At 36.9% G+C, this 25,580-nt stretch overlaps 1 protein-coding gene across 5 annotated transcripts in view; it reads right to left on the bottom strand.

Annotated features, from left to right (window-relative positions):
• Positions 1-821: 821 nt before the first annotated feature.
• Positions 822-25,580, bottom strand: part of MYO6 (myosin VI) — a 161,734-nt gene continuing 136,975 nt past the window's right edge. For 3 of the 5 annotated variants that reach the window (XM_055433863.2, XM_088840544.1, XM_088840545.1), the window contains exons 25-33: positions 25,284-25,434; positions 23,386-23,594; positions 22,674-22,752; positions 21,674-21,837; positions 12,654-12,757; positions 11,251-11,382; positions 8,612-8,638; positions 5,815-6,033; positions 822-5,301 (exon numbers count right to left, since the gene is read on the bottom strand). In XM_055433863.2, the coding sequence (XP_055289838.1) occupies positions 5,102-5,301; positions 5,815-6,033; positions 8,612-8,638; positions 11,251-11,382; positions 12,654-12,757; positions 21,674-21,837; positions 22,674-22,752; positions 23,386-23,594; positions 25,284-25,434 (1,285 nt within the window). In that variant the 3' untranslated portion in view covers positions 822-5,101. Of the gene's footprint in view, positions 5,302-5,814; positions 6,034-8,611; positions 8,639-11,250; positions 11,383-12,653; positions 12,758-16,381; positions 16,421-18,214; positions 18,245-18,649; positions 18,677-21,673; positions 21,838-22,673; positions 22,753-23,385; positions 23,595-25,283; positions 25,435-25,580 lie in introns of all 5 variants that reach the window. The other 2 variants (XM_088840546.1, XM_055433864.2) reach the window with 2 other exon arrangements.

Raw genomic sequence — 25,580 nt, 5'->3', positions numbered from 1 at the left:
GCTGCAAAGCCAAGAATGGTGGCAAGACGTGTACCTGCTCATTTCCATGGCCTTGGAACTCCCCAGAGGAAAACGTGCTTGTTAGAAGCATGACAGGCCAACCAGAAGCATACAAGAACAATTCCATCAAGACAGAAAATGAAAATCTAATGCCATTACCTCCCCATAACATGCCCTCCACCTCCACATGTCAGCTGTGCCGTAACTACTACAGAGAATGTCGCTTTGGGAAGGAAAGAGAAGTGGGCAAGCACTCCAACTTCTGTGGGGAAGGGTTCCTGTGGAAGCAAGTGTCCCCCACCCTTTGGATCACCCACTTTTTGGTCTTTTCCAACCCCCCAGAGAAGAGCTGCTGAAGCAAGCCGGCCCATCTCCCTGCCATCAGAAGACCCTTCTGGATCACGGTAGGTTTCACACAAGGCAGCCTACAGAGACCAGCTGTCTCTCAGGGAGAAGGACCATTCTTTGGGTCCCCAGTTTTTATATCCTGTGTCACCTCACAAACAGACTGATGAGGGTCTGGGGAAAAAGCAGCCAAGATTTGGTTTCTCTTTAATCTAGGCAAAGTGGCTCACATATGATCCTGCTTTTTCCTGGAGCGAGAACCCTGAAGTTTGGGGTCAGAGCTCAAGGACCTTCCGATCACCCAGGTTCCTTGCCTATTTCTCCACCTCCTGGCACGGGGTTTCCAGTGACTGGACCTACTTCAAGATCCCAGCTTCTCCAGTTTATTCCACTGGACTGGAGGCAACATGGCAACACATGTAACATTTACAACTTTGCAACACCTTGCAGCTGTATTAAAAGCACAGGAAGCAAGAGAAAGTTCTACATAGAAAGCATTTATTATTTGTATCTCCAGTACATCAGTATTTTAGGACAGTGTCAGATACATATCTTTAGGAAATAAGGAAAAATTAAGTAACAGATATAATTCATTGAATTTTCAAAATGAAAAGAAAACAGCCAAGTAATACACCTACTTGGATCTGTAGAGAGTCTAGTACAGGTAAAAATTAGGATTAAAGATTTTCTTTTTGATGTGAACTTTTTCCTGGTTATCTCCTGTTGAAGACTGACAATCAAGCTGACTTCACACACTAGGCTAGTCACGGGCGAGGAAGACTACACTGAATTGACGGACGTGAACTTCACTGTCCTCCAGATCTGGTCCAGGAACGGGTAGGCCTGACCTCTCAAAGGTTCTCTATTTCATCATTCCACAAGGCTTATGCCCAGAATGTCTACTGGCCTTCCCAGGCATGTCTTTTCTATATGCTAAGAATGTATACTCCAGGCCTGTCTTGGTCCAGGCTCAAGAGGTCCATGGGTTCTGCTCTTATATTGCATACAGTTCATTCTAAACCTTGGGGAGCATCTAGGAGCACCCGGCCCCTACACTGCCTCGTGCAGCTCTTCAGGATGCACCCCTGTTCTTTCTCTCCCATCCACTCTTCTCTCTCCTTACTATTACAGCTGCCCCTGCCCCCTGCCCCTGCGTGTCCTTACTGTAATTTTTAGGTATCCTCTCCCCTCCCCTCCCTTGTTAGTTTATCTTCTATGAGAAATAAAAACAGTCAGTAATACTGCTGGCTATGCTACACAGACAAAAGCTGCCACCCCTTCTGAAGATGGGGAGTGACAGGGGAGCAACCCTCTGTAAACCCCCAGGGGTTACTCGAAGTCTGCTTGCTGTGATTCCATGCTCCATGAGTGGAGTAAAGACATTTCTCCCTCTTTCACAGCCTAGAACTCAATTACTCGAGCTGTCTGGATCCCTGTTAACCTCTTACGTAAAAGCAGTCAAGCCTACCACTAACACTGTAATAATTCACTGACTGATTCATCCAATACTATTTATTCCACTGATCCAGTACTCTCAAGGAGGTTCAAGTGAAGAAACCAAAGATCTACCTATTTGGATCCCCTGAGAACCATGGCAATAACCTGTGAATGAAAATAGCTTTTTAAAAATCCAATTAATGAAACTACAAAATCCTCATTATTCTTTGAGCGTGTGAGTTTCTATTCTCTACGTTTTCACAAATACCACATGTGCTCCGCGTAATATGCTATTTCCTTTTGTGATCTGATATGATCTTTTGTTTTGCTGTCTACAAAAGGAAAGAATGACCTATAAACAGTCACTATAGGAGGCAGGGAGCAAGTTAGAGTAGCACGTTTTGTGTGTGGGCCTGTGCTCCCGAGGGCACTCTCTAACCTCCTCCCTGTGTTATCCATTGAGACGGTGCCATCTACCCAACCTCACAACTAAGAAAACTCATTCCTCTCTTAACACATGAGTATTAGAGAAACTCTCTCTTGGGGCCTACACATAGCTCACGATATGTATCTTAAATGTGTTAATGAATTAGGAATTCCATTATAATTGAATGTGAAAACTTTCTGTTTCCTCGGTTTTAATATTCTATGGACGTCTACCTTTACAAAGCATGTGCTAAGGAAGGAACTGGTACTGAGCAAGACAAGCATTAAGAATAATTGGTTCTTAATGTAGATTATGCTGGTTTAAACTTCTAATTTTATATCCCAATTAAAATGACTGATTAAAATTTAAATTTACATTTGATTCATCGGTTTTCATCTGGCATTTCTGGGTTTGACTGCGAACACTGTAAGAAGCTGCATCCACATTTTTCAGAACGCCACCTCCACTATTTCCCTCAAAGGATGAAGGGTCCTAGGCTTCTCCAGCAAAGGGGCTTCTGCGTGTGTGGAGCTGTTATATGAAGGTGACTAGAAGACTATCTGAACTAGGGCAGGTCTCCTGGAGTCAGAACTAACTCAGGAGACTACTTAAAATAGATGTGTTCTAGGACAGCTGTATAACACAATTAGCAATAAGATGACTTCAGGCTTAAGACTGACTATAATTTTATCAGCTATTAAACTAAAACACTATGAAGATCTGTAACAATGCTTTGCTGTGATATATTTCTTTTTAAAAAAATACCCTTAATTATTATTTCTTAGCTAAACTTTTTTCTGTACCCTTCAGTGATTCAAAGAGCATAAAGGTCAGGCCCATCTCATAAACCCTTTGAGCAACTAAAGATTTCCAATGCCTAGATAATGATCTGTGACATCACTCCAAGGAAACTTTATTTGGACAGGATTTGAGCTGTAAAAACAAAAGTAAACTGCACTCAAGAGCACTAGTTCAGTTCTGTGCTTGAGATGGACATGGGCCGTGATACATTTCCCACAAATTCTTCAAAACTTTACGTTCTCTCATTTCCATAATTTAACCTGTGTGACTAGCTTTCCATCGAGTGCCTGCATGGATCTCAGACACACATAAAACTGTTTCTGGAAACAGTACTAAAGGCACAAGGCGTTAAAAATCTATTTGGTTACTAAATTTTCTTCCAGGACTCTACTTGCTACCAGTTAAGAAAAAAGCTTTTCATTCACTATCCTGTACAAATAAAAACACCAGTTAAAGGCAAGTGATAAGAAGAGGAAGAAGAGGACATTTATTTTCAGTAACCAGACCTTCTGTCACCAAATCACAGGGACCGCATGACCCAGGGGTGGGTGAGGCTACGCAGTAACACATCTTTCAAAGGATGATCGCAGCGACGTTCTCAACAGGACAGGACCATTTAATTTCTTTAACAGAAGACCATCATTTGCACAGTGTCAATAAATAAATATCTCTACACTAAGACATACTATGAGAGAAGCAATTCCGAAAACAGTGTCTGGCTCACAAGCTCTAACCTAGTCAGCTGGGAAATACTTTCCTAACTGAGGTGGCTCTCTCTAGGAGAAAAAAAAAAAAATTACTGGAAATTCATTTCAAAGGTTTAGAGTCTTTGAACATCAGGGGAAAAAGGTAGAGAGAATAATTTTATTTTCTAATTTTATTCTAAAATACAAACAAGACTCCTTAGGATTATGTCAACATAACTCCTTGATGTATTTCTGTTTCCAGATTCCTAATATGAAAGTTGGAAATATTAGGCTTGAAACTGCTGGCTTTTGATCAAAACTAAACAGCACACAAACAAAAAATTTTTTTAAAATTATCAGTTACATGAAACAAGCAATTTCTAAGTAGAGGGTTTTTGAATTACAAAGCTTATAAAAGAGCTCTACAATTACCAGAATCTCAAAGGCCAAAATAGACAGGAATAAAAAAAAAAAACAAAACAGGAGTGTTTTGAAGCAGAACACTAGATTAAAATCAAATGAAACAACTTGGACAAGATTCTGATATAAAATTGCAACTGAGATGAAACTGAAATATCTGAATTCAATCAGTTAAGCCAAACTGCCACCTAAAACTTATTTCTTTTTCTAAATGAAACAAAAGTTATCTCAAAACTTTCAAGCATTTAAATGATCCGAATTTCCTTTATTTGTTCATGGAGTGTAAGAACATATTCTTATAGCAACACAATGTGATAGAAAAGCAAAACAAATCTGGGCAGAATACTATGTACCTTCTCTATCAAAGACTGTATCAGACACATCAAGGCTCTCTCCAGAATTCTAGAACTTCAGGTAAACTGCTTTACTCAAACTAAGTCATTGCAAAATGGGGGGGGGGGGGGGGAATTTCCACCTGTGATGGAAATTTCCATGAATTTCTGAAAAAGTGAGTAAAAGAAGGCTACAGCTTTCAGATAAAAAATACCAGTGCCTTGATCATCCTAAGTGCCTTGATTTTTGTAAGAAAACTGAAGCTAAGTTCTCTCTATTCCAGTTTTATGGTACTGTGCCTCCTTAAAAAGCAAGAATTCTGCATTTTTTTGAAAAACTTCTTTTCCTAGCAAACAATTAAAATGGATTTAAGGTAGTCTGCTGGCAAAGAGAGATGTCAGAGTCTGTCCAAGTGTAACAAGTATCACAATGACGAGAGGTCTAACAGCTACAGCTGGATACAGGAAAACAATTTTTCGGTCCCAAAGTCACTACCATAATTAACCTTAAATTAACAAAAAGCCATGATTAGTAAAATCTGTTCACTTTGTGTAAGTAATCCTAACTTGATCGTGGAAGGGTTTAATCTCTGGGGCACACTCCCTACCTAGTGCCATGGCAAGGGCTCCCAGCTGCAAGGTTAGTGTACCTTCTACTTTAACAGATTCTGCAGCATGGCCGTGGCATACGTGGGTCTGGCCTGCCTGCTCTCGATTGCACTCTGGAGATACTGGATGCCTCCACAGCGCTCCCAGATTTCTTCGAACTGTCTTGGCAGAATCTCAGCACCGCGCTTTCGAGTCAGGCCTGTCTCTTCAAGATTCAGCTCACACATCTCCATGTCATCCTTCCCTGCACGGACAGAGACATCAGAGAATTAACCATACCTCCTTTCAGACCTGTTTACTGTAAACTTTATTACTGAAATGTCTACCAGTTGTCATAGATTTGAGAACTTTCAAAACTTTATTTCCTTCCTTGAAGGTTGAAATTTGCTTCATAAATTCACCAGTGACAAATGTGTCCTCCACCAAGTATACCATTTCAAAATATACTAAGGATGTAGTTGATCCAACAACCTTATCAGGGTTAAGAGATATGCTACATTTCCTTAAACCACTACAAGGCAACCTATATAATTAAATACGAAAGGACACAGACAAGTTCCTGTGTGTTCTACGAGGACACAATCCAAGCGATTGATTCCACGCTGTAAATAAGTTATCCTCAACTGATGTGATTTAACTGCAAAACTCCGTGCCTCAACCCTGAAATTAAGTGCATTATTACATTACCCCATTTCATTCAGAGGGTATACACTACTTTTCTGCTTGATAAACTTTTGTTTATGGGAATGGTACACACCAGCCACGAGGAGGATGGGTGGCTTGTCAGGATGAAGCTCCATCTGCCGGGCAATCCACGGTCCATCAAAATGGGCATACCACCAGCCTTTCTTCTTATTCTGCGGGTCTTTGTACTGGTCCGCGGGGCGGATGAATGGGATGCGGAAGAAACGCTGCTGTCGGTTCATCTCGATCTCCTGCTGCCTGGCAGGGAGCTGAGCTGCCGGGTTCTGCTGAGCTGTCACAGGGAACAAGGACAGTCACCCAAGGGATAAGGAAAACAGTCTTTAATCCTAGAACGCACCACCAATTTTTTTTAAAGCTGAGACAGGGGGTCTAATAGTGAATTTAAAACAAAATGTAAATATGAATTTTCTACACAGGAATACAATTCAAAGCATGATTTTTTTTCAGAATTTTCTCTCCCCCCACACACACCCCAACCACCAGCACCACATCACCAGCACCATCGGCAGCAGCAATAACAACAGCCAGCCCCCAGCGATTCCCACAGATGCTTGCATCCCTACCTAAAAAGAACTCATGCAATGAACTCACAGGGCAGGAAAGCAAACTAGTTCTGTTTACTAGATTTATAGTTTTCCTCCAAGGAGTTCAAATGAACGCTGAAGAATGATTTTTATGGGACTATTTATGATGAACCAAACAGCAATTTTACAAATCCAAGGGATTCGAGATATTTGTCAATTTAACCACAATTTCCTCAAAGAAGTGAAAGACATAAAAGTTTTCTCCTTTGCCAACTGATTTGGGGATTTAAAATGACCAAGATAACACAGACATTTTATGAATAAGATTTAAACAACTTCATGACAACAAAACTGTAACAGTAAGCATGAACTTTCACTCAAATTTACTTACTCCGAAATCAGACTTCTCTTGGAATAAAATCCACTGCAGGAAGTGGAACGTGTATAATATTTGGTTCTCTTTGCCAATAGAAAAGGAAAATCCTTGCTTTTCTGTTAACACTGAGTACTGAGCTCACAGTAACCTCTTTTCCCTTGCTCAATTTTCATTATGGTTGGTTTTTTCTTTTTTTTCCTGAAAACACACTGTTCTCTGGGGCAATGACTTTACATCTTCAGGAGCATAATTATGGTAAATCTGTTTAATACACTCTATACTCACAACTTTAAAGGCAGACCAATCATTTACTGCAGCTCAGTTAAGAATCTCACTGAAACTAAGTATGTCAATGAAAACTTGTATGTCTAAGTCAAGGACAGTCACATGGCTTTTCTAAGACTTTCCCAGTACTGAAAGATGAAATTACTTATTCTACTTCCTGCACCAATAGCAGAAGCTATAGAGCTGCTGAATTTATTTCTGTGCAAACAACAGAAAGCAAAGAGCAGTTAGCAGAGTTGTATATGCCTATGAAAAGAGAGTCCCAGCTTTATTAGTGATTTAAAAAAGCTGTATCACCTTCAGCATGTTACCAGAGATGAGCTTATTTATCCTCTCATTCCTATTCCCTCAAAACAACTTAGAGTTCAGTGTTTCCACTTCGAGTCTTAAAAACTACCTACTCTTCAGGATATACACTAACTGAAAACTAAGACATTTTATAAAAAGGATTAAAAGGAAAAAACCCTTCCTTCCATCTTAAGCAGTGAATTACAACTCAAGGTCTTACTGATCTAAACATACGAGATACCAATGGCCACCCATTAATATAACCTATTTTTTTTCTTTCAAAATAACAATCTCTTGTTGGATAAAATTAAGACACCCAACAGAAAGCCTTGGATGGCTTTATCTACTAATGTGAGAAAGGAAACTGTATTTGGGAAGCCTGGAAATGAACAGTCATCTGGAAAAGTACAAAGATACATATGTGGGAAGCTTGAAACTACTCTTCTAAAACAACTGTTTCTTTCTCATTCAATTGTTCTTCTAAAGTGTATGAAAAAGTTTCAAATCTGTAAGTTTGTAAGTTACTAGAAGCAGTAAAAAATAATTATGTGCAACCATTTGGCAAATAAATATGGCATTATATTCAAATCATTACTGTTGAACTGATTCTAGAAGAAATTTACTGTACACTAAGATGACTCAAAGATTCTTAAATTATCAAAAATGTGTATCATAGGAAGCTACAGAAGCAACAGAATAATCTTCTCTTCCTATTAAGAGGTATTCTATTAAGCTTGTGTACATTATCACATGAAACTCAAATCTCTTCAGACAGAAATGCTTATACTATTACAGCATTTAAAACCAGCACCTAAAGTTAGTCTTTATTCTAAAAGACCAGATGCTTATTAAGATAGAGTTTTGCTACAATAAGAAGTGTATATACTCAGCTTAAAATGCTCGGTTTTTTAAAAAGCAAGTAATTTGATAAAATAGGGACTTCCCAGGTGGTGCATTGGTAAAGAATCTGCCTGCTAACGTAGGAGATACCAGAGGTGCAGGTTCAATCCCTGGGTTGTGAAGATCCCCTGGTGTAGGAAATAGTGAGCTGCTCCAGTATTCTTGCCTGGAAAATTCCATGGACAGAGGAGCCTGGCTATAGTCCATGGGGTCACAAAGAGTCAAACATGACTGAGCGACTGGGAACTCTGATAAAATAGCAGATTAATTAAATTTTTTTCTGCAAATAAATTTTGGAGTGATCCAAATGAAACGACTATCTCAAATTAAGCATCTTAGTACAGATAAACCAAAATTAATGTACTATAATTCACCTTAAAATTGTAGCAAAACAATGTTTAGAAGAAGTTAGTACTTTATAAAGTATTTTTAACCCATCTTCCAGTTAGCTTATGAGTAACCACCCATTGACTTACGTGAATTGTTCAAAAATGGTGCAAAATCTGTGAACAAATATTTTATGTTGAGGAAAAGATAAAAATGCCAAAAATGTTAAATAAGCATTCTTCTAATTCAGAATGATTTCCCATCAATGGAGGTGGTGACTAACAGATAAATACCCTATCCAGAGCCAAGTACTCCTATAATAACCTGTAAGTAGATGCTGCTTTCCAACTTTTAAAAATCTAATTTGATTATGTTTGGGGGACATCCTGCTTGATAGACATACAAAGAAGACCAAAATTTAATTTTTAAACTCAGCAATATCCAAACAAAAAGCCAAAACAGCAACTTAATAATCAACATGAGAGTACCATTAAAGCATTACTAGAATTTTTGTAGGGGGAAAAAAAGAGAATAACTCATAAATTCATTAAAAATGATTTTTATATAGAGAAAAAGCATTACCACACTTATATATACTCAGCAGGTTTTAATTTCTTCACGCTGTCTTAAATCTTAAGTTAACAACATTTTTAGTTAGGGACGATGAAATAAAACTACTCTCCAAAGTCACTGTTTCAAACAAGTAAATACAAATCTTTACTGGGTAATTTGTTGCTGCCCCAAAAAATTATTTCTGAAAGCCTCTTTCCAGGTAAATGTGATGAGGGGCGTGCTCTCTTACTATAACAAAAGGAAAGGGGTTTCTGAGCCTCCCAATTCCTAACTCTTAAGAACTAATCATGATTTGTCAATGTCTTACTCTTTAAGGCAACAACACCAAGGTTATATTTTTGTTAATTGCTAAGTTGTCATCATTTTGCTTTCTCAAATTAAGGAATTCTAATCCTTCTAAATATTAAACTGCAGAGCCATTCCTTTTACAAGTCAAGCAGCTGCACCATTAGGAAACCTCCTGGAGAACAGAATTTTCTCAAATAAGCTGTTAAGCATCTTGGTGCTCATCACCTTTCCTTTTAACTGTATTCCTATGTCAGAATGAATTTTACATGAGAGAAAAATAAAAATGTACTTTTCAGAGCAGAAGTTACATTTTACCCTGAAAATGCACCACGCGCAATCAAAATTCTCTGAAGACTACATATATGTGGAGTGTGTTCATACACAAGTCCTAGTTTTGTTCACATACCTGGATGGGACTCTTGGGAAATTTTCTTAATCTACTCTGTTGTTCTTCCCAGTGGTACATTATGAATGCAAACAGTATGGGAACCAGTTAGGTAAGCCACATTTTATTTGCTCCTTTTGGGGCAAAGTTGGCTGAGTAAGGTGCCAAAGTTTGGTGTGATGCAATAATACAATAAATACTTATATATTCATTAAAAATGTGGATGTCAAATATGATAACATTTATTTCTTTAAAGAAGAAATTTATACATTCAGATGTATAAATTTAAAAATAGAACATAATGAAAGTCAGTTGAAGATCATGATTAGAACATTACAGCTAAAGATAATTGCGAAAAAGAATACTCCTTTGTCATTTTCACAAAACAGAGCAACAGTGGTAGGAACTTGGTACAGACAGTGAACAGAGAATGGAATCACTGTGTCATCTTCAATTCCAGAGACAAAGTTTTAAACCAGAGAAGAGAGTGGTAGTTACAGAAGAGCAATGTTTAGAGGGCTTCCCACCTGCCATCTCTTGGTTGCAAGGCAAGCTTACTGCTCTTTCAAGAGTCTTACGTTCTGACTGATGACACCCATGAGCAGTTACCAGCACTACTAATAACACTTCCCTTCCTCAATCTAATCTTTGCAACAGCTTAGAAACACTCAAAGTTTACCGTCTGATTGCCTTTCATCAAACACTGTTTTATTTGCTAGGAAGGTAGTAAGGAGACAAAATTAACCATGAGCTCATTTCCTAAGTCAGCTTGGGGTCATGCATAGCTAACTATATTATCAAGAATTGGGAATACACCTCTTTTTTAAAAAAAGATATTAATACGCTGTCACCTTTACATTAATCAGAATTAACCTAATAAACTGCTCCTGTAGCAAGTTGAATAGATGAAATTCTAACTATTGTTTTTAAAACTGAAATTACAACTCACAGTTATTCTTACTAAATGTTAAAGCTAGTATGTGCTTTTACTAGGTTATGACTTTTCTGCCGTATTTCCCAATTTCACGTACACAGATTTGCCCTTTGAACAGCAAAGTAGCAAAATTCATTTTTAGGATCTCAGTCAAAAAATCAAATTCTGGTTGAGGGAAAATTCTTCTAAACCAAGGTACTATTTCTCACTCTTATATTTTCACAGTATTATAAAGTGTTATTTGCAATAAATATTCTTTTTTCATAGTAATCTTTATATTTCCACACTTAATCTTTACATATGTCTGTATATGTATATGTGAAAAGAGTATGTATTTACAGCATTATCACACAACTTCCTCAGTAGAGACAATTCTTACTTATCTTAACAAGTAAATTCAATACTTGTAAACAAATATGACTTTAAAGATGTATCTAACAGAAATAATACTTTGAAAGACAAACCATCATGGTTGTGTTAGGTTCAGTGGACCCACAGTTCTAAAGTAAGAGGGAACTTGGACAGTTTTACCCAAATGCCTTATGCATAGTTACATGTAACTATACACATATACTTTGGAACATTCAGAAGTACAGATGTGCTTTTACCATAATCAGTAACAGACTTTGGAGCACGCTGTTCTGTTTCGGTATTTCTCTTCTTGTTCTTGGATTTCCAAGCATGATACACTTTTAGTCGCCTATGAAATTCTTCTCTGCAAGCTGCCAGGAGCTCAATATCTATCAATTACATAGAAAGATTTTTTTAAAAAAAGGCAATTAACATCCTAATTTAGTTCTCTAGCATAATTATTCTTTGGCATAAACATACATATTTTTAAAGGAAGGTTTCATTTTTAAATTAACAGTACAAAATCAAAAGTAAACCAATTATTGACAAAGATGAGTACTTTCATGGTAATACTATTTTTTAATACTTACAGAGCATTTTCTTATGCATAACTACTACCTTATATCTTTACTCCACACAAGAACTCTGGACCAAATAGGTCTTTTATAGATAAGGAACTTGGATCAGAGAGGTTAAGTCACTTGTCCAAGGCCATAGACCAGAATAACAGAATAAGAAGTCACTGTCCTCAAATATAAGCTAGACTTACAAGCACCACATGTTTTACATTTGTAATTATGCAGATAAACTCAGTACAAGGGAAAGAACAATAGTGAGGCCTCCTGTACAATTATGACATCTGAGGTCCTAGTTACAGTGTCCCAAATTCAAATACTATGACTGACATAGTATGACATATTGACATAGACTGACTGTGGGGGATCCCCTGGATACAGAATTTTACTCTATTCTGCTGGAAGAAAAACAGCTTTAAAAAGGAAAAACTCCACTGCCATTTTTCACTCTGCATTTACAGGCCAAAACTCTTGCTGGGATAATCCCATGGACAGAGGAGCCTGAAGGGGTATAGTTCATGGAGTCGCAAAGCGTCGGCCACAACTGAAGTGACTGAGTTCATGGACCAAAAGGGTCTGATACACAGGCATTTAGCTATTACGAATAATGACAGGAGTGCTGTGTGCTGTGCTGAGTCACTCAGTCATGTCCGACTCTTTGTGACCCCATGGACTGTAGCCTGCCAGGCTCCTCTGTCCGTGGGGATTCTCCAGGCAAGAATACTGGAGTGGGTTACTATACCCTACTCCAAGGGATCTTTCCAACCCAGGGATAGAACCCAGGTCTCCTGCATTGCAGGAGGATTCTTTACTGCCTGAGCCACCAGGAAGCACAAGTTAGGAGAGTCAGTCATTGATACAGCCCCAACTGTAACTTCTCTGTGCTCTTCCTCTCTGGCCTGCAAAATCAATTTAACTTAATATCTGTCTTTTAGCTTTGTGAAAAAACTAGGTCTTCATTGCAAGGTGTGAGTAAAAAGAGAATGGCTTCAACTAATTTATATGAAAAAAATTCTCACCCCAATCTAGGTATTTACTTGCTGGCTACGGAACCTTCTCACTTTTCATCCTCCCTGTACACTTACCACAAGAAGTATTGATGGTATCACGGAGTTCTGCATATTTCCACTTACTAAGGTCATGTTTCTTGGTACCGGCAGCTGCCTTGGTGGCTTGTACAGCAGGGCCTCTGTAATTATTACACATTTTTACATATTGAAACTAGAAACACAAACTGTTGACTAAATAGGCAAGAAAATGAACCTAAGTTTGCAAACTGGAAACAACTACTGGAAAATGTAATTTTTTATCTTTAATAGACGAGATTAAGAATGGTGTACTACGGGATACCCAGGCAAATTAAAATTTTCCACTGCATCATTTTTGTATTAGATTTTAAATCAGAACTTCTGATTCCAATATTCTAGTACCATGGACTCAGAAGTTCTGATTTAAATATTTTTAAATTTAAAAATTTAAAATACCTGTTTAAATATTTTACCCACACCTGTTTAAATATTTTAACCCATGGATATATGATCATCACTATATATATATATATATATATTCCTTAAAATCAAAACTACAATGAGGTATCACCTTACACTAGTCAGAACGGCAATCATCAAAAAGTCTACAAATAATAAACGCTGGAGAGAATGTGCAGAAAAGAGAACCCTCCTACGCTGTTGCTGGGAATGTAAATTGGTACAGCCACTATGGAGAACACTGTGGAGGTTCCTTAAGAAACTAAAAATAGAACTACCATATGATCCTGCAATCCCACTCCTGGGCATATGTTCAGAAAAAACCGTAACTGGAAAAGATACATGCACCCCAGTGTTCACAGCAGAATTATTTACAACAGCCAGACATAGAAGCAACCCAAATGTCCAGTGACAAACGAATGGATAAAGAGGATGTAGGTATAATTAATACATACAATGGAATATTACTCAGCCATAAAAATGAATTTTTAAAATGCCATTTACAGCAACATGAATGGACCTAGAGATTATCATACTAAGTAAGTCAGACAGATAAAGACAAATATCAAGTGATATCTCTTATATATGGACTCTAAAAGAAAAAAAAAAGACACAAATGAACTTATTCTTAAGACAGAAAAAGATCACAGACACAGAAAACAAACTTACGGTTGCCAAAGTGGAAAAGGTGGTGGGGAAGGGATAAATTGAGAAGCTGGAATTAACATATACACACTATTATGTATAGAATTAATAACCAACAATAACCTATTGTATAGCCCAGGAACTAAGCTTAGTATTATGTGATTATGTGAAGTTAAAGTCTCTCAGTTGTATCTGACTCTTTGCGACCCCAGGGACCATACAGTCCATGGAATTCTTCAGGCCAGAATACTGGAATGGGTAGATGTTCCCTTCTCCAGGGGATCTTCCCAACCCAGGAGTCGAACCAGGTTTCCCTCATTGCAGGCAGATTCTTTACCAGCTGAGCCACTAGGGAAGCCCAGGAATACTGGAGTGGGTAGCCCATCCATGTAGTAAGGGAAAAGAATCTAAAAATGTATGTATATATATATACAGAGAGAGAGAGAGACTTTTGTGTGTGTATATATATATAACTGAACTGCTGTGCTATACACTTAACACGATACTGTAAATCTACTATACTTTAATTGAAAATTGTTTAAAAAATCACATACTTTAATATCATTAGAAGCACATGATGGGTTAAGGGCCAGTCACCTGCAGACTATTGGAAGTTGCAGATGACCAAGCCCCAATCATTCCTACTGGCTGATTCTCACTGGACGTCTGGATATTTACAAGTCCCTAGGGGATTAGCCAAAATGCCACCCTTTGCCTAAGTCTCCAGATACAAGCTAAAAGAGCTGCTGGAGTCTGGAAACTTCTGTGACTTTTGAGTTCAGGTCAAAAGTTTGAAAAGTAAAACCACACCTTCGTATTCAGTGAGTAACAATATGACAACTAGTAAATTAAAGGAAAACGGTTGTAGGTCATGAGAGAGATAATGGAGATTCCAAAGGGTACAAGTACTATAACATGCCCCAACTGGTAGGAATGTTTGAGTGGGAAAATAGAAAGAAATAAAAAATAAAATACATATATTTACAATATAAAAAGTAAAATAATAGTTTAAAAATTAAATGGGATAAGCTGTTTCACAGCAATGCTCCTGAGGGATGATCATGGTATAATGTTCAAAATGAGCTCATATTTTCTCAGCATTTTACATTTTGAAAGACAACAGCAATCATGGCAAACAACCAAGACATAAGGCACTTAATGAGACTAATGTTATTTAAAAACGATGCTTGAAAATATGAATCGTCCTTCCTGAAATAAAGGTACTCATTCAGTACTAAACTTAAAATTGAAACACTTTTGACTCTTCAAAAGGGGTAGTTATGCATTTTTAGAGAATAAAAAGTAGCATACTTCACCCTACATACTTAAAAATTGTTAGACATGATGATTTTTAGTCACTTATAAGCCAAGTTAAAGAATAATGTGTGCCCATTTAGTCCTTCCTGCATTTTCATGGTTACACTCTGTTTCAAGTTCACTGTAGAATTTCTTCATAAGCTGTGTAACTGGCCATTCTTCACAGAGCTTTTTCTTCTTAAATGCTTTGCTCAAAAAGAGCCAGCTGTGTGGCAGCAAGCTCGTTCTACTACCCTTAACAAATTATGCTTTTAACATTATTCAAGTATCTGTTTTTTCTTTTCTGCATCCTGAAACTACCATTCAATAAGCTTAACCAAAAAATTCTCTTTTTTTCCTAACTTCTACCAGTCTTTTCTAGAAAGGCAACTTAAATTATGGGTTTTTGCTGTTGTTTTCTTTCCTTTTGAAAGAGAAAGTGATTCTACACAATATACAGCTTTAGAGAGTGTCAGAATATATGAGATGTTGATATACATAAGATGTATTTTGATACTTCTAAAAATCACAGTGAATTCAAATTATTACTGCTTGAAATGTGGTTTTACTGTTACCAACTTTTAATTCAAATTACCTCAAAGAAAAATACACCTGCTAAAAAGCATATTCAGCATCCTAAGAAGCACATAAATCAAATTCACTTAAATGCTCCCCCCATCTTTGGAAGTATTAAGATAGAAAATGAAGGTTCAGTTTCAATGACTGATTATTTAGACTTGTTATAAAGACAATCATGTGAACAGAGTAAGGCAGTGGCAAAATTGACTTTGAGTTAAAAAAAAAATTTGAACACTTTCAATTAGCTCTGTAAGTTCAGAATTGAAAGTTAAAAGTTTATCGATTCGTATCCAGGTGATAATGGACCAGATCCTGCTGGGAAGTTCTATTCCTTGGTGGCCCAGCTTTTACACCCTGGTTTTCCCTCCCTGTGCTATGGTGGGCAGGGGCTTTGGGGCCACACGCTTCCTCACTTCTCTTCCCTTCCCCAGGCACAGTGGGTCTCAGTCAGGGGGCAGCACCACCCTCAGGTTTCAAAGTGTCCCTTCTGTCACAAGGACAGGAAGGGTTCCCTGACTGAGACTGAATTGGTGGGGTCCCTGGTAAGTGCGACAGCACTGACAACAAGGGACAGTCCCACCCGAACACCAGCTGTATCCCCACTGAAAAATGCCAATTTACAGGAACTGTTTTTTGTTTTTTTTTAACCTTTTTCTACTTGAGTGTGGCAAGAGGGCAGAGTGACATTTCTTGTACAGAAAATTTACATGGAAAGAAAAGGCTACTCTGTATAACAGGTTCTGGTCCAAGTGATGAAAATATGATTTTGACGTGACACTTATCTCCCCAAATTACCCTGCACTAACCTACTCAAAATTTCTGATATCTCTTTCACCATTTGTTCCCTATAAGAAAAATAATAATACAAGTTATATAAGACAACTATATAAAAGTACAATGAAAATTTCAATAAGATTATTGCTTTAGTAACCATACACCATTATTTTACTTTGCAAAAGTTGGTAATACACTTTTTGATATACAGCCATAAAATTTTTGTTTAAATCCAGTTAAAGTTATTTGAACTTCATTTTGGCAGTAGAAACTTTTGGATAAAGTCTCATGAGAGCCATGCTTCTGTGATATTTTTATGTACAGAATATAATCAGCATGTTCTAAATGCATACAGAGATCTGGGTGGAATTCAGAATCTGTACAAGGATTTTTGCACTGGGGTTGCTTGGTAAATATTAATTAGGGCATAATGGTGGTACACCAATTGATCTATTTTATGGTGTCAGAGTTTAAATAAGAGTCTGATGTGCTCAAAACTCTAAAATTCTAAATCAAAGCATGCCTAAAAAAATTCAAATGCATCAAGCACTTGTTAAATTAAAGATCAAAAGTGTTCTGACCTTCCAAGGAAAAACACTTCCCAAAGGCAAAATCTTACTTTTTTATTAACCAGAAGACTAACTTTTCTCAAAATCTGCTTAATTCTGTGTAATGGAATGTTCATGCAATCATGCTCATCAGCTTCATTAGTACTCTATTTTCCTGTTTCATGTAATCATGCTCATCAGCTTCATTAGTACTCTATTTTCCTGTTTTGCTCTCTTCCTTCATAACCAATCATTCGTTCACTCTATTCATCAGACTCCGGTAACCTCAAACATCTTATAAATCCACAAAAATCAAGAGAAAAGAAGATGGCCATGTTTGATTCGGGGCTCAGAGCTGAGCCCCGATCATAAAGGAGATCTCATGGCATCTCACCGACTGAAACAAATATCTTAAATCAATTTGCATTGGTAGCTGTTGCATTCAAGGGGATTCTATGTATATGTGAAAACATCTGAGTACATACTGTTGTTTTCCTATAGTTGAGAGTCAGCATTTTCAAATTAAAATAAATAAAATATAATAAAAATAAATAAAATATAATAAAATTGATTATATGCTGTCTTTTTATTTCTCTTTTTTGTGTATTACTTAGAGAAAACTATTATAGTAGGTTGCATCATTTATGAAACATTTGTTATCGGTACTAGGATCTGACAGAGTTAAGAACCTTCACTATAAAGGGTACAGCTGGAGAAATAAAAGCTGTTAAACTTCCAAATTTTATATATATAGCACATATATAAAAATATATGTAAAAAGTATATTTTATGCATATAATGTATATGTATATCCCAAAATGTTACTTAGGTTCTCTCTGTGGGGAGATTTTCATAACAAAAATATACACGAGCACCACAATTAGCATTACATATATATAACTTCAAATTATGAGCTGTTTTAGGTGTTAGCAGAATAAACTATTATACGTACTGAAAGACAGCTATCTGCCATGACTCAAGTACTTTAAATATTGTTTATTCTTATTGATATCTCTACATCTACTTCTATAAAGACATCAGTAAGGGGAATTAAAAACACATAAAATGGGTGTTAAAGTTTAAACAAAGTTAGCAAACGCAAGGAAAGAAACCAAATCATAAACTACTGTGACTGAACACCAAAAAGGAGCATTAAACATTTTTCCTAGGCAAAATAATAATGATGATGATAGCAATAATGACGTAAAATTTACTTCAGTGAGGAAAATATTTCTCCTAAAAAGTATCCACAACCTATTAAACAAGAGAAAAAAAAGGTTACATGATTAAGTCAACTTTAAAAGGGAAATGACATACGGTGTCATTGTGCGTCTTGTTCCATTAATTCTGCGAAAAGAATACATACATTTTAGTCAATACCATAATCAATTCTGAACTCTGAAAATCTGGATTGTGCCAAATTTATGTTTCAGTGACTTTTCAAATTGATTTTCAAAACTCCATTATCTCTATTTAACCAATGTATGAGAACACGCAGAATTTTAATGTTTTTAAATCTTCATTACAAATGATTAGAAAAGAATAAAGGCATTCCATGAAAACTAAAGAGTGCATATATTATATCTAGATTTAAAAAAATTACTCATGTGGGGTTTGTGTTTGGTTTTAGTAGAATCTAGAAATGATAATATTAGATAATGTGAAATCAATACTTTGCATCAAGGATCATTAGTGTTATTAAATGAGATCATAATTTGAAAATACATTACATACGTAGGAAATAATTCTTACTTAGAAGTTACTGGATGGAAATCCAAGCTGGAAAAGTAACTTGAAATTGTTTACTGCAGCAGAATCTATCTACATATATATTTTTAAATATATCAGAGACCCCAAGAACATTTTCATGCCATACATTGAGAACAGAGTTACTTAGGTTCTTAAACATGTTAGAGTTTAGTGCTAACTAACGTAACATAAACACTCAAAAACACTTAGCTGTAGCCTATGGAGTAAGATAAAATAATCAAAATATATAGAGAACATCATCCACAATGAAGTGTTAATGCTTGCAGTACAGCGTATAAAATAACCAGGCGGTTCAGAAGTGAAGGAGTTCACAGGGAACTGAGGGTCAGGAAAAGCTTCCTGGAAGACAGCTGGCAGAAAGGACCTGAAGGGACAGTCCAAGGAGGGGACATTATCCCTACAGCTAACCCATGGGAGAACTAAAACTCCTCTGCCGTTCAAGTCATAACTACTTGTGTGTCTCCTAATTACTTCGCAGTGATCCCATCACCCAGTTAATGCTGTTTAATTTAAATCACAGGTAGCTCATCCCTTATGCTAAAGTTCCTAAATGGTCCACTCTCTCTGAGACCACTCACACTGAATGAACTGTATCTTTCTGAGGACGGGAAGGAGTCCACATATGAGCTAGTATCTTATTCATAGTACATGGAATGACACTGGATAGAGCTGAATATTTCAAATGCTTAAACACAGACTTAAGCCATAAATACCAACAAGGGCTCCATTAATGAGTTTTTCACTGAAGAGCTTCAGCCTTAATAATGCCAGCTCTGTCAAGTGCGGAACTTCCTCACACACACCATGGCCAGCCTTGGCTCACTGGGAACCCAGCCTAGCCCACTAGCTGGTTATCCACAAAGACTCCAGACACATCACCAAGAGGCACATGGAAGGAACTGAATAGCAGCTGGACTGAACCTGCAGTTAAAAAGCAAGTATCAAGCAAAATCACTTCAACTACAGTAAGAATGTTAGTAATTAAGAGCCCAAAGAGTGGCTCCAAACTAATGAGCTCAACAATTATTATAACACATATGCCTATTCAGTTTATTTAAATATAACTTTCATATACAATTCAAGCTCCAGAGCTCCCCAATATAATCACCCACTACAAAACGTGCATACCCTTAACATACCCTTTCCTTACCTGTCTTTGTTTTCAGCTAAATAAAATCTAATTGCCACATTCCAATGTGGACCAAATTTTCTCCCTTTCACAAGGAAATAGCAACATCTAGTGGTCGTATTTTAATTATTTTGTCATAAACTGCACTCGGATATTCTGAAAAGTATGGTTACACACAGTTCCCCAATATATACACAACATAGGTACTTATGCATAAAGGAATTCCACAAATGAGTTTTGTTTTGTTTTTGCAAATAATAATAACCAATGTTGGTACATTCTATATTTTTTAAAAATGAATCTGTTATAGCAAAACCTCCTTTCAACTTTTAGCAAAAACTTCCATATTCCTCTGTTTGGTAGGAAGTTAGACATGAGCAGCAAAGGGAGGCCTGGCTGAAAAGGATGCAATCTGATTTCTAAACTCCATCCCAGACACTCCTAGGAGAGCTCACAGATGCTACAACATAACCACAGAGACTTTGCAACTCCTGCACAGGCACCCTACTAACACAGTGAATACAAAAGAACCACAGAGGCTTCTCCAAGTAACCTTTGGCCATGAGGAGCCCAGTAATGACTGATGACTATTCTACATCTAGTCTAATTATAACAGACTGAATTATGGGAAGACATAACACAGTCTCGGAGAAGGCAATGGCAAGCCACTCCAGTACTATTGCCTAGAAAATCCCATGGATGGAGGAGCCTGGTAGGCTGCAGTCTGTGGGTCGCTAAGGGTCAGACACGACTGAGCGACTTCACTTTCACTTTTCACTTTCCACTTTCACACACTGGAGAAGGAAATGGCAACCCACTCCAGTGTTCTTGCCTGGAGAATCCCAGGGACGGGGGAGCCTGGTGGGCTTCCGTCTATGGGATCACACAGAGTCGGACACAACTGAAGTGACTTAGCAGCAGCAGCAGCATAACACAGTCTGCTGTTATATAACTTGAAATTGTCAATAGACCATGAGGGTATGCCTATTTGCATTCCCTTTCATTGACTGGTGGCGGGTACAAGCCCTACTTTGAACCGGGCATAACAAAAAGGAGGAGACTGGAAGAATAAAACAGGGAAGCCAAGAGGGGTGGATAGGAAGGATGAGGAGGACTCCTTTGGGAGTGTCCGACTAATAAAAGATCTATCTGCTTAAGCAGAAATGAGCTGTAACTTGTCTGATTTTTAACACGTTTTGGTCCATTGCTCCAAATTTTTGCTGCGAGAGACAAGAACCAAGGAGGAGAAATAAACTGACCTGACACCTCCACACTCCATACTATTAAGAGATAATTCAGACCTGAGGAGCAAAGTTATTTCCATGTGATTAAGCTGCCTTCTTGGAAAGGTAAATCTTATTTATTCTAAATCACAGTGGGGAAAGATATGTGTATGTGTAAAATTTCTCAGGGGTTAGGGTATATGATACATTTGAAAAATTTGCAATACATTCCAGCCTCAAACATATTAAGCTGGATTATAACATATTCACCATTTTTATGCCAGTATTTAGTGGCAGATATTTAAAAACTGTCTTTAAACAATATTCTAGGATAGTTTCAAAGTAAACCAAGATGTTTCCTTTAAGTACTTATGAACTGAAATAGCAGTTTTAATTTTCAACATGGCTTGATGAAATCAACAGTTTCATTCACTTAAGTGTAAAAGTAAATAGAAATCATTTTTAAGTGGCAAATATACCAGGATCTAGGCAACGTGACTTTCCCCCTATTCCCCTCTCCGTCGAAGGAGAAGCAAGGCGGCAGGTGAGTAAAGCAGCGGCGCCCTTCCCCAGGCGGCATCGCCCCGCCCACCCGTGCCCGCCCCGCCCACCTGTGTGCCCCGCCCCGCCCCGCCCCCGGCCCACACAGGGTACCTGCGCAGGGCCGCCGCGTCGGCCTGCGCCTCGTCGCTGATGAGCTCGGCCTCGCTCCGGGCGATACGCAGCGCCAGCTCTCGGTCCCGGCGCTCCTGCTCCAGAACCGCCTGCTGCTGGGACTCCTCCTCCCGCTGCCGGGCCAGCTGCGCCTCCACCTCTGCCTGCCGGCACAGAAGGCCTTGACGCCGGGCCTCTCGGCCTGTTTTACCTACTCATCCCCCTCACTTCACACACTTGCTCCATACACGTTTTCCTTTTCATTTGTTTTTAAACTAAGAAATACACACTCTTTAACCAGAAATCTGCCATCCTGTCCCCTTCTATATTATGATTAATGTTTCCTCATGCCCCAAACCAAGAATCCACCGTTCTATCACTAGAGTATGAGTCTCCCAAACGTCACATCCACACTGCAGATTTCAGGAATTTAAAGTCTTGGTTGTGTGCAGGATAAATCAGAAAGCCAAGATAGACACTCAAAATAGGATTAATTATTCTCAGACATGGACTTTTTTAAAAAAAGATGGTGGAGGTAGGGAGAATATCTTAATCCTAACCTATTAATATTAGCATCTACAAAGTTATAAAATAACATTTTAAAATATTAGATAATTATGTTGTGACTGAATGCTGATCTGACTTTCCCCCTCTGAATAATAACAAACTAATACTTACACAAGGCACTGTTCTAAATGCTTTAATAGGTATTACCTCATTTAATGCTCACAATTATCATTTACCTCCATTCCAGAAAGAAAACTGTGGCCCACAGTCACTCACTGTAACTCCTGCAATATCACAATTTCTGTCAGTGAGAGGCTGGATTTGAACTCACTTTCCTAGCTTCAAAGTCCCTTCCCATAACCACCTGTGAAACTGCCTTTGCTCTCTAGGATGAATCAATGACAATTTATCTAGTAAATGAACATCTTCTGTTTTATAGTTTTGCAGATTCTATTTAGTAAGAATTCAGTCTGACTGCCTAGAGAATACAGACCTGAATACGTTTTTCATCATCTTCCCTTTTCTTTCTTTCTTCTTCTTCTTGTTTTCTCTTTGCTTCCATCTCAAGTTTCCTAAAAAAAAAAAAATTAGAAAACTCTTCAAAAATTTAACAGAAAATAAGAAACTCTTTGGAAGAAAGTTTAACAATTAATAAATAAATGTTACAAAGTGGGAAGTCAAATTAACCTCCTGGCTATTACATTGTTAACTTATCTTTTGAAAAACAAAGTCTAACTTTGAGAGCAGCTCTTTAGAAACAAAAGAAATATAATTATACTCCATAACCTTTAACACCTCTGGATTAACTTGGTTACCAAGCCTACTTGTAAGGTCTTGATCACACTGCCTCTCCAATTAGACAACTCATATTCTGTCTGCCCTACTATGGCAATCTTCCAAAATTTTATCAGTTTTAACACTGCAGAGAAGTACTTTCTTCCTAGATCATAAAATAATACGAAAGGCAGTTTCAAAAAGAAGTTAAGAAATCCTCAGGTGTGAGTTTAACCAAAATTCAGATTATAATTAAAATCATTTTATGTTACTGTAAAGTGAGCTTACTTTCTCCATTTTCAAACTTCTTCTAAAATTAGTATCTAAGTATATAACTTTTACAGATAAGAATATTCATTAACCACCACCAACACTTCAGAATTCACTATGGCGTCAGTTTCTAATCCAAGGCAACAACATAAATGCCTTACATCCGCCTTTCCTCCTCCTCCTTTCTTCGACGTTGCTCATCTTCTTCACGTCTTTTTCTTTCTTTTTCCATTTCTTCTTGAATGCGCCTCAACCTTTCTGCTTCTTCTTCCTGCTGCTTTTTTTTCTGTAATGCGCTGAGAAGGACCTCTGAGCTTTTAACTAGAGCATCATATTCTTTCTGTATTTGTTCCCTTGTCATCATCGTGGACTTATAAAGAAACAATACAATAGACGTGTACTTAAAAAGTTATCTCTTCTGTTGTACAACAATTTGAATACACTAAACACCACTGAACTGTACATTTGAAAAATGGTTAAGGTGATAAGTTTAATGGTATGTGTTTACCACAATTAAAAAAACAAACCAACATGCACATACACAGCAAAACTGAAAAAGCTGGTAAGCAGTAGGCCCATTATCTTTTTATATTGCTTAAATATTAAATAATATTAAAAAATTTAAGTTATCTCTATGAACAAAATTTGAGTCTACTTCCTATCAATCAAGTCATCAAGTATCTTAAGAGTATACTGTGGACAAATTAATACACTGTAGTTAAAGTTTATTTTTTAAGAAATGATTAAATAATTTTGCCAGAATTTACTACTTTAATATTAATGATCAAATAATACCTCGGGAATATTTAAGAAATTATCATTATACCCAAAATTGTTGGATGATTTTCTTAAATGTGGCCAGGTTGCTTTTAATTGATTAATACCATATAAACAGGGGTGGCTCTGGACAGATCTGTAAAATCAGCTAAGGCTATCCGAAGCATTTTCAGTTTTCTCTTGACTTCGTTCTCCATTCTTACTCCAAGATTTATCATTATCTGTAGAAAATATCTAAAAGCCTCACTTTAAGATACTATATCTCACATAATTGCACTGAATTATGAAAGTCAATGAGAAAAACATTGAGGCCCTAAAATATAATGGAAAAAGATATGAATAAAGAACATAATCAACAAACAAGCAAAAAGAAAAAATTTTCAGTCCCACTAGTAATCAAACAAAAATCAAAACCAAAGAGGTCCTCTTGTTTTTTCTTACAAAATATGGGAGAAAATCGTTATTTCATGAAAGTTAAGTAATTTATGATATAGCCTATATGAAGATAATGTAATAATAGGGACGAGGCAATAACATAATGATAGGAATGGGAAATAAAATGTACATTATAAGAACGATGCAAAAATATGTACATATAAAATAAGATTGAGGAATATGTAACAGTATATAGTTGAATGTGTTAGTGCAAGGGGTGGGGGTGATTTTCTCCAAAAGAGACACAGGCATTTAGAACAGTCTTTGGGACTCTGTGGGAGAGGGTGAAGGTGGAATGATTGGGGAGAATGGAATTGTAGCATGTATATTATCATAAGTGACAAGTCCAGGTTCGACGCATAAATTTTCCTCTGTTCATTTCTTTGCATTTGTGCTTTTTCAATAAAAATACTTTTAACTGATGTAAAAAAAAAAATAAAAATAAAAATAAATTTTTGATAATATTACATTACTTTTAAAATTTAAAAATTAGTTTCTAAAAGTAGAAAAATGCGAAACAAAATAAAATAATTTGCATTAATTTTCTCTCAGTAATGATTTTGCAGAAGTTTACCAACAGAGTATAATCTTTTAGTTAATATTTTGGAAAAATCTTTCCTAGCAACAAATGAATTGCACAAAAATTGTCTTATTTTTAATTTTTTTGCTATGAAAAATTTCAAACACAGAGTAGAGAAAATAATATGACTATCACTTATCACTGAGACTCAACACATGTAACAGTCTGTATCTTTTTAAAAAAAGGACATCTTGTATGAAATTTCAATAACAAAAAATATTAAACTGTTTTTAAAAGTCAAAACTCATTTGGGTTAAAACTGCATACCTTAATTTTGGCCATTAAAGCATCGATAGAAATTTCAAGGTCCTTGACCTGTTTATTCATCTCTGGCTTTCCATCTTTCAATGCACTTACTACTTCATTAAATTTATAGAGCCGTTTTTTCAGTGTGCCCACCTTAACCAGGCCATCAATGCTGCAAAGATAATACTTTATTAGTTTAATTCTACCACTTAATCATACAAATAGATTTTTCATTTTCATTAAATGCTAAAAATATGACTAAACATAACACTTCTGTTTTCATGTTATGCAATCTTCTTTTTTTAGGTCTCTTGTTGA

Source organism: Moschus berezovskii, chromosome 10, assembly GCF_049115385.1.
Source record: "Moschus berezovskii isolate FMDL1 chromosome 10, NW_MosBer_1.0, whole genome shotgun sequence".
Taxonomy (NCBI): domain Eukaryota; kingdom Metazoa; phylum Chordata; class Mammalia; order Artiodactyla; family Moschidae; genus Moschus; species Moschus berezovskii.
Note: the sequence above shows the minus strand (reverse complement) of the source record. Positions and strands in the feature narration are given on the sequence as shown.